The sequence below is a fragment of the Lynx rufus genome, unplaced genomic scaffold (genome assembly GCF_022079265.1).
Source record: "Lynx rufus isolate CCGP_SWC_20201006 ecotype Redwood Valley unplaced genomic scaffold, mLynRuf1.p SCAF_7, whole genome shotgun sequence".
Lineage (NCBI taxonomy): Eukaryota > Metazoa > Chordata > Mammalia > Carnivora > Felidae > Lynx > Lynx rufus.
The window spans coordinates 30,031,410-30,047,498 of record NW_025814889.1 but is presented as its reverse complement, the minus strand read 5'-3'; the positions used below and the strand labels follow the sequence as shown (position 1 = coordinate 30,047,498).

Genomic DNA, 16,089 nt, shown 5'->3' with positions numbered 1-16,089 from the left:
TGCTGAGAAAGAGGAGAATGCTACTTTATAATCTATTTCTGGCTGCCACAATGAACATTCCTTTTATTTGGTGCTTTCCCCAGTTTAACGTTTTGAGTTCTAAAAGGGAGTGTTAGAAGTTTGATGCCATCACCAGGCAGTTAACATAGATTGATGATCGAAGCGCACGCTTACGTGAAATCTCATGAATTTAATTTATGTGCCATAGATTGAACTGAACAAGCATTTGTAAACACTGCTATTCAGGACCGAACATTTCAATACTGCGAAAATGATTTCATTTTGTTAGGTGATTTTTGAAGGTGAAATCGGAAAAGGAAACCTTGGCGGGATTGCAGTGGATGACATTAGTATTAATAACCACATTTCACAAGAGGACTGCGCAAGTAAGTATGAAGTGCTGTCGAAACCAGACGCACTTTCCCAGGGCACAGTTATTTTCACGTGATGGTGTTTGTCTTGTTCATTTAGACCTAGAATTGCAATGCAGGCTATAGGCACATCCTGTGAAGTGCAAATTTTGTTGCAACAGGGCATAACATCGGGTCAGTTTATCTTTAGCTACGTCCTTTCCTAACCCAGTTCATTTAGTGTCTGATTGTACCTGCAAAACCACATAAATAATGTGGAATCCCAAAACCATAACTCAGAAGAAAGACTCACAGTTTACAGGCTATATATACCATGCCAAAACATTTTGATGAAAAGTGGAAAACTCAGACATCTGGATAATTCCAAATATTTGAGTCTATAAACAAAACAGCAGGCCGTTGAAAATTTTGAGCACAGTGAACTTAATTAAGGTTACATTTTTAATGAATCATAGAAGCTATAATTCTTTGTTTTATTACAAATAAGTAGATGTTTCTGACTCTGAAAATAGTGGCAATGACTCAAGAGAATAAATGAAATTTTGAGACTTTACCTAGTATTAGAGTTTATGGTTTTTATTGGTCTGGATGTATAGATGAAAGTTGACATAGAAAACCAATTCATATTCCCTGGTTCTTGATATGTAATTATAAATAGAATCACTAATGGCAATGTAATAGCACAGTAATTAGTCTTAAGCTCCATTTGCTACACTTAAACTTTTGCTATATATCATATAATAGGATGTTAATTATAACAAAATGGAGTAAGCCTATTGGGCAAATTTAAGACAAAGGGGGCCTGTTGGCTGTAATGGGTTTTTGGTCATTTCAGCAATTTACAAAGCTTTTATTATACAATATATTGAATATATGTAATCCTAAAGTGGCAATAATTTGATATGGTCAATTAAAGAAATTAGGGGAAAAAGAGCAGTGAATAAAGATCTGCTTCTTTGTACTATGTAAGGAAATCTAATGCCACACTACTTAGCAGGTCTTCACAAGAAATGATAAGACTTAATATTTCAGTTGCAATTACTCTACAGATTGGCCACATCCAAGTCTACACTGTTGTTAAAATATGTATTTCAGGGGTGCCTGGGTGGCTCAGTCGGTTAAGCATCCAACTTCAGCTCAGGTCGTGATCTCACGGTTTGTGAGTTCAAGCCCTGCGTTGAGCTCTGTGCTGCCAGCTCAGAGCCTGGAGCCTGGTTCCGATTATTTGTCTCCCTCTCTCTCTCAAAAATAAACATTTAAAAAAATACGCATTTCATGCAGTTACACAGGCTTTCCTATTCCAAGATGAGAATTATATTTTTAGAATGTAAGAGTAAACTCCCTAAACTAAGGAAAAGAAATCAAATTTAATTCCATTCAGCAAGTTTTAATGGACTGCATATTGTATGCAAAGCAGCATCCAAGTGCTCCGGTGAATATATAGAAGGATTGAGACAATTCTGTGAGCATTTTTCTTTTCATGTGACTGGTCCACATGGCTATAGTTGTTATGAAGCAATGTACTCAGAAAGTCACAACTAATGCATTGCCAAAATACTCTATGTTGCTGTCACAATAAAAAGATGTCTAAGATAACTGTATAATTATTCATCAAATATATATCCTTGAATATTTAGCTATGGATGCTATGAGACTATCAACTATTTATTACTTATCCACACATTTATGCAACAAATATTTATTGAGGCACCTTTTATGTTCTGGACACTGTTGTAAATGTTGGGAATGTAGCAGTGAATAAAGTACTCAAACTCCCCACCTCCTACTCAAAACCACATGAGCTACTGGAACTCTTTTCCAGAGGGTTTTTTTGTTTGTTTGTTTGTTTGTTTTGTTTTTTTGTTAAGACACAGGACACAGTCTCTTGCCTCAAAGAGCTAGGAAGCAGTTATCTACAAAAGCACAGGATGGTAGCCATATGCACAACCCCACTACTGTTTCCTATTTTCATCAGATTTCTCCCCACACTCCAGATGCCAAAACCATCACCCTCCACTCTTCTCTTCAAAACACAGATAGCTGTGCTACCTGGATTTTGATGTGACACAGATATCCTAGTCATCTGACATTGCCCCTCTATTGATCTATAGTTATGTGGTAGGGTGGGATTGCACTAAAAACTCTCAAAGAGATCTAGCAGAACCATTAGTGTGAGGAAGGGGTGTGTGTGTGTGTGTGTGTGTGTGTGTGTGTGAAGGTTTATGTGGTTGTGTGTATCGAATTTTGTTGGCAGTTCAAATATCTCTTTCAATTTTGTTTAACTTGTCAGAACCGGCAGACCTGGATAAAAGGAACCCAGAAAATAAAATTGATGAAACAGGTAAATTTTTCTTGCTGACCAATTTTTTTTTTTAATTTACTATGGCTTTCATGGTAAATTTCATGAAGCAACTATCTGGAACGTTAGTGCCCTGGTATATCAAAGCAGTTCAAATAAAATAAACGTCTCTGCCCATGGAGCTGCGAATTGTCACAGAGCGAGTGCTCTCTTCTAAGCTGTCTGGAGGTCTAGGGAAGCCACCGAGGCAAGTCCAGCTTGGGGGAGTGGCTGAGCCCTGGGGGAGCGTGCTCACCCTGCCCTCCCCTGTCTGAGCTGGAGGAGCCCCTAGAGCATAACTGTGTGAAACACTCTCACTTTACAACTGTAGAAGTAGGAAACCAGTAAAGACCATGACTTACCCAGAGATCAGTGCTAATTTTCATACAGTAATTTGAAGCCAACCTAAATTCTTGTCTGGTTGATATCCAGACATGATCTTTGAGGACTGGAACCCAATTTTTGTGATAAGCTGTTGTGTTCAATCTGTTTCCCTCCTCCTCTTCATGGGACCCCTAACTTTGTGCTAATGAAGACAGTGATGAGGATGAGGATGATGATGATGATGATGGCAAGGATTTATTGAGGACCTAGTATGTTCCACACACTTTATATATGTATCTTCTATGCTCTCTAAAGCTTATTTATCCCCATTTTGTACACGAGGAGGCTGAAAAACTCAGATCAGTGACTTGCCTTTAAGTAGCACGGTTAATTGGGTGGTAGCCTCGGATCTTACACGGATTAATCTGAAAATGTATGTTTTTCTTGACTGCTTTGTGATCAAATACAAGACATTTGATCAGAGTTGGGCCTTGCCTAATGCCATTTTATTTCTAGAAGCTTCTGTACCTCCCAGCCAGCAGTTGTGGATTGATGGACACTTGCCCCGGAATCACTCACAGCTGCTGCCAGCAGTTCTGTGTCCTACACATTAGCATAGGCACCTGTTGCCTGTAGAAATGTGGACTGGCTATAGTCAGACTTGGACTTGATAGACACAGATAAATATGGCACTATACTATGACATTAGTAACATTAACACCCAGCTCATTCAGCTTAGTTACACAGCCCACCACGCTGAGATGTAAACTTTATTAGAGGTTGTTTCAAAACAATGTTTCAAGGGAGAGAATATTAATATGCCCCAAGGCTTGTTTTCCCCTGTTTAGGGACTTGCATCTCATATTTTTAGTTTTCTTTGATTGGAATCTTTGTTGATCAGAACACCATTAAGTAAACACTGAATGTTGTGCATTAACATTTTAGTCTCATTTCTAGTACCACATAATTAGGCTCAGAGCTCCCATGTTAATAATTTTTCATGTTCCACTCTAAAGAAAACATTTCCCCAGTGACTGAACTGCAGAGCAGTGTGACTGTCTCCAGTGAAACCACCAAGGCTGCAAAGATGCTGATTATTAACTGTGTTCTATTCAGCACAACACAGACACGGTCTCTAGCTCTGAGCCATAACCCATTTGAAGTGTCAGCAGCAAGCATCCCCTTTGTCCTGAAAGCTCTCTCCTTCTTGAGTGAACCCACGGTGGACTTGGGGGGAATTTGTTTGACTTGAGGATTTCACATGTGGAGGAACAAACACGTGTGTAAACTGTGCCCAGACTCGCAGGAAATGGTGCCACATGAAAGGGCAGCTTGGAAGGTTTCCTTGTGCCTGGTTTGGGGATCAGGCAAACACACAGGTCATGGTCAAATCCCCTTACTAGCCAAATGTGTGACTAAGCATTTTGCAGAGCTTGATGACCACATGTTTGGCCAGGGACTGTAAACACAGATTGTGATCTAGTACAGATGGTGGGCTGTGCAAAATCTGAATTCGATTAGAACATAACCCTCCCTGTATGTCCAGAATCAGTTGTTTCCATGTGCTGAGCTATCTGTCAGAGTCACAGCACCGACTCCCCAGAACTCTCCCCTCCCATACCTCAGTTCTAAATCTTGGTGTTTCCCGCACATGGGGGAGCCAAACCCCACTTCAGAGATTGCCTGCGGGCCCTTGAGAGAGGACGGACGAACCTGGAGTGTGGGATTTGCTTTTTTCTCTCCTTTTTGTCTATTCTTCTGTCCACTTTCATCTGGTATGTTGGCATTGCTCATGGGCCAATTATTCTTTTCCCCTAGGGAGCACCCCAGGCTATGAAGGCACAGGAGAAAGCAATGAGAACATCTCCAGGAAGCCGGGCAACGTGTTGAAGACCTTGGATCCCATCCTCATCACCATCATAGCCATGAGTGCCCTGGGCGTCCTCCTGGGTGCCGTGTGTGGGGTCGTGCTGTACTGTGCCTGTTGGCACAATGGGATGTCCGAAAGAAACTTATCTGCCCTGGAGAACTATAACTTTGAACTCGTGGATGGCGTGAAGTTGAAAAAGGACAAACTGAATACACAGAGTACTTATTCGGAGGCATGAAGGCAGACAGATGAAAAGACGAGTCAGAGAATTGAAGGGGAAGGACGTAACTTGAACGTGCTGGGGAACTGTTTGTTGATCTCTCTCACTGTACAGGCTGGGAAGTGCGTTGATGACGCTGAGCCAGGCTTTTCTCAGGAGCATCCATGAGTACGGCCGACAGACATGAACAAGTTAGCTGTGTTCGCAATCGGAATCATGTACAGTCAGCTTTTTTCTGTTGGTTTCATTTGAATAATCCAATGCTGGTGTTGAGACCAAGTATGAATGACTTAATGATTCATTTCGACTCTCCCTCCCCATTCTCTCTCCTCTTCCTTTTATGGATTCTTTTCAGAAACTGTGCAAAATCCAAGATGCTGGCACCAAGTGTATTCAGCGGGGCCCTTTTGATGGACATGCTACCTGTAGCCCAGTGCCCAGAATCTATTAGAATAACTGCACTTCAGTGGACTCCTGAAGCTGTACTTGTGTATAATTGCCCGCGTCGTGCATAGGCAAAGAAGGGTTAGGATGTTTTATGTTAAAGTGCTGTAGCCTCAGTACCAGTATAGTGTGTCAGCTCTGTTTACAAAGCAATACCGTCAAATTTTCTTGATGTTTTCCAGTGTTGTACTAAACCTCGTGCTTGTGAACTCCATACAGGAAACCGTGCCATCACCAAACACTGCTGGCAACTGGGTGTGCTGCCGACAACCGCAATGAAAAATCCTTGGCACTGGCTAGTCTATGTCCTCTCAAGTGCCTTTTTGTTTGTACTGGTTCTCATTGTGTTACATTAACAACCCGCTCTGTTTCTCGCTGGTGAAAGCCCTACTCTTTAATCAAACCCTGGTGGCCCACTGACTAAGAAGAAAGTATATTTTAGTGTGAGATGTCAGCCCCTGGGAAGGCAAGGGCTCTGAAGATTTGGCAATGTGGCTTAATTGTTCTGCTTTTTCCGTAGTTCAATTTCATGTCTCTTGACCCTTTTGTATAAAGCTGCAATATTCTCTCTTATTGGTCTTTCATATGGAATGTATTTTCAAATGTAAACTCTTTCTCTCCTCTCTCTTTCTCTCTCTTTGTCTCTCTGTCTCTCTGTCTCTCTCTCTCTCTCTCTCTCTCTCTCTTTTCTCTCTTAGAATTTAAGCATTTGCCATTGTCCAGAAAAGAAACTTGCAGCTTTAACCTGCTGGTAATGGCAAGCAATTTTGCTAGACTTTATGTTTAAAAATAAATAAATAAGGGAAATTCCTAACTTTGCCCTCCAAAGTCTAACTTTGGTTTTCTTGTTAACTGGTTAAAGTGACAGTATCTTTTTTCCTTAAGCCATTTGTCTGTCTGCTCCAATCAAAATGATCTGAGATAGAAATGTTTGCATTTAATAGAGTGAGAAGCTGAGGGAGAAGGAATACTAATTGGCTTTTAAGTGAGACCCAAAGGAAGGACTGAATACAATTCTCCAAGTATCCAAAAATATGAGATTTTTACATCCAAATATGCAAAATGACCCTTGAGAACCCTCTTGTTTTGCTATTGAATCAGACAAGGGAAATGGAAGAAAGAACAGTTAATTTAAGAAAGTGACTATAAATCCTGGTGCCTGGGGGGAAGTATTTTAAGATAATACAGGGAAAGAAAACAAGTAAAGTCAAAACAAATCTTTAAAAACATCCATTGAGCAGCAACGCTGAAAAAACAGAGATTTGAATGAATGCACCTAGAAACTTCCAATGGCTCACAAAGAAAAAGCCTGCCTTGGGACTGGTAAGAAGGAAGCCTAGAACAACAGCACAGAGCCGTAAATATCTTATCAGGCAGCATGCGAATTAATCCAAAGAAGCTGTGGTTGTTTCCCGTGTATTTGTATCAGGCCATGGTGTATAGAACTTTTAGATTGTCCTTCCTACATTGCCCTGGGTCCCTTTCAGATGCATTTGTGGGAGTCACATTTGCATCATGAATGGGTCAGTCCATTCATCTTGGTTTAATTGGATTATGAATGCCTTTTGTTTCCAGGAAAGTATTGATCACTAGGAAAAAAGAATAGATTTTTATCCCCAGAGGCATTCATTCAGTTGTTACAATCATACCAGGATGAAAGCACCAAGATGTGTTTTAGTTTTTTTGCTTTTTTTTTTTTTAAGGCAACAGACTTAGAGTTGTCTTTAGTCAAGGAAAAATGATACTGCAACTTTAAATTTTAAAGTATCTTGCACTGATAAATATATTTAAAAATTATATGTTTATAAAGTTATTAATTTGTAAAGGCAGTGTTACAAAATGTTCAGTTTATATTGTTTTAGATTGTTTCGTAATTTTTAAAGGTGTAAAATAACCTATTTTTTCTTTATTGAAATCTATAAGACTTTCTGTAGTAAAATGTTTTCATTTTACTGGTATATGATTGCTTCATGTTTTGTACCATCATAAAATTTTGTGCAAATTTTTTTTACAGAAATTTTTATTTTCTATGACAATATGACGCTTGTAAATTGTTGTTTCAAAATGAACAGCGAAGCCTTAACTTTCAATGACATTTGTATTCTCAGACACTGAGTAGCATAAAAACCACATAGAACTGAACTGTAACTTAGATTCCAAACTATGACTACTACATTCCAAAGAAACAGTTGAATTAAACATTTTCATAAAACACCCACACCTGATGGCTTTTATTATATTAGCTTTGTTCTTGTTAAAGAAATTGGTATTGTGCCAACATTGAATCACTTCCAAGATTTTTTAAAGTTCTTTTTCTTTTCAAAATTTTCTTTTTCAAAATTTATTTTACAAAGAGAGAGAGTGAGCTGGGAAGAACGGCAGAGGGAGAGAAAGAAAGAATTCCAAGCAGGCTTCACGCTCAGTGCAGAGCCCGACATGGGGCTCCATCCCACGACCCTGGGATCATGACCTGAACCGAAATCAACAGTCACTCAACTGACTGAGCCACCTAGGTGCCCCTAAAGTTCTTTTTTTAATTTTTAAAGTATATCCTAATTAGGAGAGAAAGTTAAGAAGACATATCCCAAAGTAGAATACTGACCCAAATTAGACACTGTCAGGATATAGGAATATAGAATTTAGCCTTATACACAGAAATTTTTCAACCCCAAATCTTATGTCAAATGCTCTTTATTCCATTTGGTAAATCTTTTTTTTTTTTTTAATGAAATTCACAAACATCTGTTGGTAAGTTTTGTTTTTATAGAAAGTAGGTACTAAACTGACAGGGTTTATGCATGTGCCTTTGTAGGTGTAAGGCAGTGTTAAGCATGGCATTACAACTGGCCATTTGCTAATTCTTAGGAAAGTTTCTATTCCATCTGGGACTAAAATAATAATAATAGTAATAATGGTAATGACAGCAACACGAAAGCAAGAGAAATGTTAAGCCAAAGCATGCTGAGTATGACTCTTTACAAAACTTCTTCCAGCAACCCTACTGTCCACAGACCAACAATTCTTTGTTTATCTATAATCCTTTGATTATAGGGAAATTTGAAAGCATAGGAACTTCTTGAGAAGTGGGCTGTTCTGTATAGCTCTTTGCAGGGAACCAATATTCCTGCTTCTCTGGACATTTTTGCCTTTTGCATCTTCCAAGATTTATCTAAGAATAAGACATTTTACCTATTGAGGGAATTTTCAAGTCTCTCTGCTTAGAAGAGAGAGACAGAGCTGGGTAATCACTTCACCGAAGTTAAATTCTACCTACTTTCAGGGATGTTTCCAGAAAACATGATGACTGGCAAGGGTCTATCAGAATTCATCTAGAGATGCTTTCTGAAAAATGCTAAGGGCCCTCAATTAATATTGTCTCTGTCTCATGTTTGAGAAGGCCTTAAACATAGATGTTTTCACCCTGTGTCACCCCTGGTTAACTGCTAGGCTACGTCCTTCTTACTGGGTGTAATGAGCTACATCACTCTATAATACTTCCCAAAGTCAGGAATTAAATGTATCATGAGGGTTGAAACACTTAAAAGCATGAAAATTATTTATTGTTCCATCTCCTGTCTTCCCTAATAACTTATTAATTGCCACTCGGGCTGAATTACACTAGTTCTTTTTGCAAATCAAATGGATTTTGTAACATTCCATAATATTTCTGCTTCCCAATGGTAATTATAGCTGTTGCGTTGCATTAAAAAGCAGTTCTGTTAAGCATTAGTTCTATTTCCCTAACCTATATCCACTAAGGGATCTTTACCAGCTTTTCAACTTGGGGGTTGAGAAAGGGAGTAAAGGGAGCCCCAAAGTAAGTAGAACTGAGCACCAAAAGTAGGTAAGACTAGATTAATAACCTTTTTAAAAACCTGTCCAATGAAACATTGCAAGATGATTCAAATGAGAGCATCACATTATCACATTGCATGCAACATGTTAGCAATAAATGTCCTTTGAACCAATCATATCATTTTAGGAGGAAAAGAGTAAACTCCACTGCACCAGAATTTTCTATGGTGATGTCATTGTAGTGCTTTTTATTGAAAGCATTAGCTATTTTCATAGCAGCTCTTTGAGGTAAGGTTTGCAATATTATTCCACCTTATAAATGAGGAATCCAAAGTTTAGGGGGGTTGAATGATGAGTCCAGTGTATCTCTAATCTAATCTCCTCTTCCATTGCTCCTACCATCTCACAGCCCTGCATTTTCTTGCAAGGTGCTTGCATAGGGCCTTGCTACTCAAAGTGTGGCCCAAGAATCAGCATCAATAGTGGCATCACCTGGACACCTATTAGAGCTACAGAATCTTAGGCCATACCCCAGACACACAGAGTCATTTTAATAATATCCCCAGATAACCTGTATTCCCATCCATTTAGGTTTGAGAAGTGCCAAAAGTCTTCAGTTAATGCTGAGCCAGGTGTGTGAAAGTTTGCCTCACTTCCAATAGTGATTTTGAGACACTCAGAGATGGGGAAAATACACATGCCTGCAGGTTTCACAAAGCACTTTCCAGATGAGTCAGAAAACAGACTGGATGCAACCTGGAAAACAGAAAGTAAAATTAGCAAATGGGCAATCCCACTCAGAAGCATGATTGCTCTGGAGGGACCTACACATACATGGGCTTTTCTGAGACTGCAGAAATAGTGCTGATGAAGTATTTTGCTGGGCAAAAACTTTAAAGTGCTACAGAGCATAGCAAATACTCTACTCATCAGAGTATAATCGGGAGTGGGGTGGGGAAAGGAGGACCCATTTGTAAAGAGCAAAATCCTCCTACCCAAAAGAAGTTGCCTTATTTATTCAACACACACAGTTTACTACTTTAAAAAGATGTTAAAATCCTGAATGGTAAAACTAGACTGAATGCTACTTGATCTTCCTTTGATGATTTCTAATCTTATTCCTTAGGGTCATCTGTACAGCTGAATGGAATGGTACCTATTATGATATAAGAGCTTAAGAAACGTGTAACACTTATAGCCAGTACCTACTGGTATCATTGCCCTGTTAGTGGTGTTAGGAAGCTGCTTGCTCTGGTAGAGTGTGATGCTGGGATTGGACATGCTGTCCTGTGAGGAGCTGTTGAGTCTCACCCTTGTGCTACTCAAATGAAATGTCTTGCCCAGATGGAAAGCAGGTCCTGGTCCATCATGACGCTCCTTTCAGGGATTCAGACATCCCCCCTACTCCATCATTTTTGACATGCACTAATGCCACACCCTTCTTCAAGGCCCGATCATCACCCTGACAGGATACAGTGCTGGCAATGCTAACAATGCTAACAATCTTGATGTAATCCAGTCGGGAAACTGTACCATTGTTAACTTGAGCTATCCTTTCTCTAATTTTGTCCAATTTCTGAAAATCATTGATGTTGATTAAATTGCTTCTTGACTTTGAATATGTGATATCTTTAAAGCAGATTCAAATCCTCAGGTTTTTGTTTTGTTTTGGTTTTGGTTTTTGGGGTTTTTTTTTTGTTTTTTTGGGTTTTTTTTTTTTTTTTTTTGCGATTCTTCTGCTGTGATTCAAGCCCTCCATCTAAAAGGATCTTCTTTTTGGAGTCAAACATAGTTTTTGTTACATCAGCTTCTAATTCTCTATGTATTTAAGTTGCTGTTAGTTATAAGGAGAAATACTCTTTCTGGCATCCAGATAACAAATCATCCCTTTGATTTAATTTCATCTATTGATTAGGTTTGGGTGGGTGGAGAGGCCCAGGAAGTGGCACCCATTCCATATTTTCCCTGTTCCTTAAGCACACGGGACTAGGACATCAGCCCTGTGTACTTCAGCTAATGAATGAGCACATGGTGGCATCTACTTCGCATAAATTTCTTAACTCCTTATCATCATAACCACTACAATTTCCTGAATGTTTACTGTGTACCAAACTTCACTATATGCTTCAGTTAATCTTTAAAACAACCTTATTATGATTTAAAGTTACAAAACAAGTCCAGCAAGGCTGAGAAATATAATTGATATCACACAATTAGTTAGTAAGTAGCATTTCCAAGATTCAAACCCAGATCTGTCTATATTCCAAATGCTACTCTAAGCTACCTCCACAGGTGAAGGAAAGGTCTTCTTGTTACCAATGTCATTTGTTACAGGAATGTCCTGGAATGAATGGAACTGTGATCTCACTTTACTGTTGGTCCAGGTGTTAGCTTAGGCTAACTATGGCTTGGCTATGCAGTAGTAAGAAATAAACTTCCAAGTATTACTGAGTCAACACATAAAAGGATATATTTCACTCATATAAGGCTATGGTGAATCAGGTAGCTCTGCAGGACACTTCTGTTCCAAGCAGTGACTCAAGGATCTGGGCTGTTTGCCTCTGGCTGCAATACCAACCAGAACACAGAGCTTCTAGTCTCCGTATAAAAAAAAGACTAGAACTTTGTTCACTGTCTCTTAAGTGCTGCAGCCTGGGATTGGCACATGGCCCTAATTTTAAGGGTTTTGAGAAAAGTGGGGGAATACATGTATACTAAAGAAGTAGGAGGTGTCTCTACCACAACTTGCAAAGGCAAAGCCAAACTCTTACTGTACAAGGTAACTGAGATTATTCACTATGCCTGCCTCATAGGGAAGTGAGGTCTTTCAGACTGGAAACCAATCATAACCTAGGGAGAGAAATAACCAAGGATGAGCAGTAACATGAGATGAGATGGCTTATGTCAAAGATGAGACTCCTGGGGCACCTGAGTGGCTCACATCGGATGAGGATCCAACTCTGGATTTTGGCTCAGGTCATGGTCCCAGGGTTGTGGGACTGAGTCCTGTATTGGGCTCTGTGTTGAGCATGGAGTCTGCTTAAGATTCTCTCTCTCTCTCTCTCTCTCTCTCTCTCTCTCTCTCCCTCTGTGCCTACCCCCTGCTCTCATGCTCAGGCACTCTCTCTCTAAAATATACAAAATAAAATAGGAGAGGACAAGATGGTGGAACAGCATGGAAGCTTTTTTTGCATCTCTCACCCCTGAAATACAGCCAGATCAACACTAAACCATCCTGCACACCTACAAAACTGATTTGAGGATTAACACAACAATCTGCACATCCTGAACCAGAGAACTCAGCAGGTACACAGCATGGAGAGGTGAACTGAGGGAGAGAGAAGCTGTGGAGGTCAGGGAGCTGTTTTGCTTGCAGAGAGAGGACGGACACAGGGGGAGAGTAAGAAAGAAGCTGGAGAGAAAAGAAAGAGTATGCAAGGGACTGAACAAAAAAGGGAGAAAGGAGAAAGGAGAGGATTTAAATTCCATTAAGACTCTATAAACAAGGGGAGTGCAGAGTCTGAAACTCCACAGCTCACTAGCTGGTGGAACTCTGGTGCGAAGAGTGAATCCCCAGGAGCAGACAGTGAGGTCCTCAGGGTCCTTGGGCTGCATGGGGTGAGGTAGTTCCCCTGCTGGGAGGACATTTGGTAGAGGCTGTGAGGCCACCCCACAACCAAAGATCCCAGCGGACCCTGGAGAACAACCATATTCACAGGTGTTGGAACAAGGACGTTAAGGGGGAAGCCTGGTGTCAGATGTGTGTTGTGATTTTTCATAATCCCTGAAACGCTGTTGCTACATGAGTGTGTGAACTTTTTCTGGGGTGGGCTGGCACCCAGCTGTAGTCTCTGGGCATCAGCAGCAGCACGGTCCTGCAAACGTTCTTGGTTGAGGACCATTGCTCAGTGAGACCATCTCCTGAAAGGTCTGAGTGGGTCAAAGCCGCAGTCTCTCAGAAGTGTGGGATTGGGAAACACAGCTGCATCTGAGAAAAACTCGGGAGGGAGGTGCCTGATGGCTTGGTCCTGGACAGTGTAAAAGCACGGTGTGGACAGAGGGATGTGTGATTGCTGGTTGGGGAGAGCACAGAGTTCTGATACTAGAAACTGGGTAGTTGGGTAATACCATTTTCACCCCTTCTGCGCATGCACATACACACCTACATGTGCCACTACAATCCAGCCCATTAAGCTAAGCAGCACCATCTAGTGGATAACAAAGTCATTACACTAAGCCCCACCCAACTGGGCCAACCTTGTTCTTCAGGACACCACAAGTCTCTCTGCCTGCTTAGTTTACGGACTGTAAAGTGCTTCATAGTTTGACTTCTAGGGGACACCAATGTAATTTCAATCGTATTTCAGTCTGTTTGCTGGTCCATCTATTCAATTTTTTTTATTTTCTTATTCTTGAACACAGAAAGAGAAATTTCTTTTTATTTTCCATTTTCATTAAAATATTTTCTTTCATTTTTTCTATTATATATTTTTTACCTTTTTGTAAATTTTTTAAATTCTATTTTACTTCCATCATTTCATTTTATTCTATTTAATTGTACTCATTTTTTCAAATTTTCAAACTTTTTTTTCTTTTCTTATCTTTCCCTTTTTTCTCTCTCAAGCTCCTTTCAACAACCAGATCAAAACACACCTAGGATTTAGCATCCTTTATTTGATTTTTTTGTGTTGTTTTTAATTTTTCAATTTTAATTTCTTTACCTTATTAATTCCTTTTCTTCCTTCAAAATGATGAAATGGAGAAATTCACCCTAAAAGAAAGAACAGGAAGAAATGACAGGCAGGGACTTAATCAACACAGATACAAGCAAGACGTCTGGACTAAAATTTAGAATCACAATAATAAGAATAGTACCTAGGGTTGAAAACAGATTAGAATCCCTTTCTGCAGAGATAAAAGTTAGTCAGGATGAAATAAAAAATGCTATAACTGAGCTGTAATCTCGAAAGGATGCCACAGTGGCAAGGATGCATGAAGCAGAGCAGCAAATCAGTGATATAGAGGACAGCCTTCTGGAGAACAATGAAGCAGAAAAAAAAGGGAGACTAAGGCAAAAGAACACAATTTAAGAATTAGAGACATCAGTGACTCATTGAATAGGAACAACATCAGAATCATAGGGGTCCCAGAAGATAAGAGAGAGAAAAAGTGGTAGAAGGGTTATGTGAGCAAATCATAGCAGAAAACTTTCTTAACCTGGGGAAAGACACAGACATCAAAATCCAGGAACCACAGAGGACTCCCATCAGATTCAACAAAAACCGACCATCAATAAGGCATATCATAGCCAAATTCACACGGTACTCAGGCAAGAAAAGAATCATGAAAGCAGCAAGGGAAAAAAATGTTCTTAACCTACAAGGGAAGACAGATCAGGTTTGCAGCAGACCTATCCACAGAGACTTGGCAGGTCAGGAAGGAGTGGCAGGATATATTCAATGTGCTGAATCAGAAAAATATGCAGCCAAAATTCTTTATCCATCAAGGCTGTCATTCAAAATAGAAGGAGGGATAAAAACTTTTTCAGACAAACAAAAATTAAAAGAGCTTATGACCACTAAACCAGCCCTGCAAGAAATTTTAAGGGGGACTTTCTGAGGGGAGAAAAGATGAAAAACAAAACAAAACAAAGACCAAAAGCAAAAACACTAGAAAGGAGCAGAAAACACCACTAGCAACTGCAACTCTACAGGCAACATAATGGCAATAAATTCATCTTTCAGTACTCACTTTAAATGTCAATGGACTAAATGCTCCAATCAAAAGACATAGGGTAACAGAATTGATAGAAAACAATGCTGTTTACAAGAGACCCACTTTAGACCTAAAGACACCTTCAGATGGAAAGTAAGGGGATGGAGAACCATCTATCATGCTAATGGTTACTAAAAGAAAGCCAGAGTAGCCATACTTATATCAGACAATCTAGACTTTGAAATAAAGACTCACAAGAGATGGAGAAGGGCATTATGTCATAATTAAGGGGTCTATCCACAAAGAAGACCTAACAATTGTAAGCATTTATGCTCCAAATCTGAAACAACCCAAATATATAAATCAATTAATCACAAACATAAAGAAACTCATTGATAATAATACTGTAATAGTTGGGGACTTCAACACCACACTCACAACAATGGACAGATTATCTAAACAGAAAATCAACAAGGAAACAATGGCTTTAAATGACACACTGGACTGGACTGGATAGACTTACCAGATATATTCAGAACATTCTATCCTACACACATTCTTGTCCAGTACACATGGAATGTTCTCCAGAATAGCTCACCTACTGGGACATAATCAGCCCTCAACAAATACAAAAAGATTGAGGTCATACTGTGCATATTTTCAGACCACAATGCTATGAAACTCAAAATCAGCCACAAGAAAAAATATGGAAAGATAACAAATACTTGGAAACTAAAGACCATTCTACTAAAGAATGAATAGGATAACCAAGAAGTTAAAGAGGAAATTAAAAAGTACATAGAAGCCAATGAAAATGATAACACCATAGCCCAAAACCTCTGGGACACAGAAAAAACAGTCATAAGAGAGAAGTAAATAGTAATCCAGGACTTCCTAAAGAAACAAGAAAGGTCTCAGATATACAACCTAACCTTACAACTTAAAGAGCTGGAAAAATAACAGCAAATAAAGCCCCACACCAGTAGAAAATAGGAAATAATAAAGATTAGGG

The 16,089-nt window shown here is 39.5% G+C and overlaps 1 protein-coding gene across 4 annotated transcripts in view; it reads left to right on the top strand.

The window, feature by feature from the left end:
* NRP1 (neuropilin 1) overlaps nucleotides 1–5,141 on the top strand; it is a 134,694-nt gene extending 129,553 nt beyond the window's left edge. For 3 of the 4 annotated variants that reach the window (XM_047066727.1, XM_047066725.1, XM_047066724.1), the window contains exons 15-17: nucleotides 290–386; nucleotides 2,662–2,712; nucleotides 4,852–5,141. In XM_047066727.1, coding sequence (XP_046922683.1) covers nucleotides 290–386; nucleotides 2,662–2,712; nucleotides 4,852–5,141 — 438 coding nt within the window. The remainder of the gene's footprint in view (nucleotides 1–289; nucleotides 387–2,661; nucleotides 2,713–4,851) is intronic. The other variant, XM_047066728.1, reaches the window with a different exon arrangement.
* Nucleotides 5,142–16,089: the final 10,948 nt, after the last annotated feature.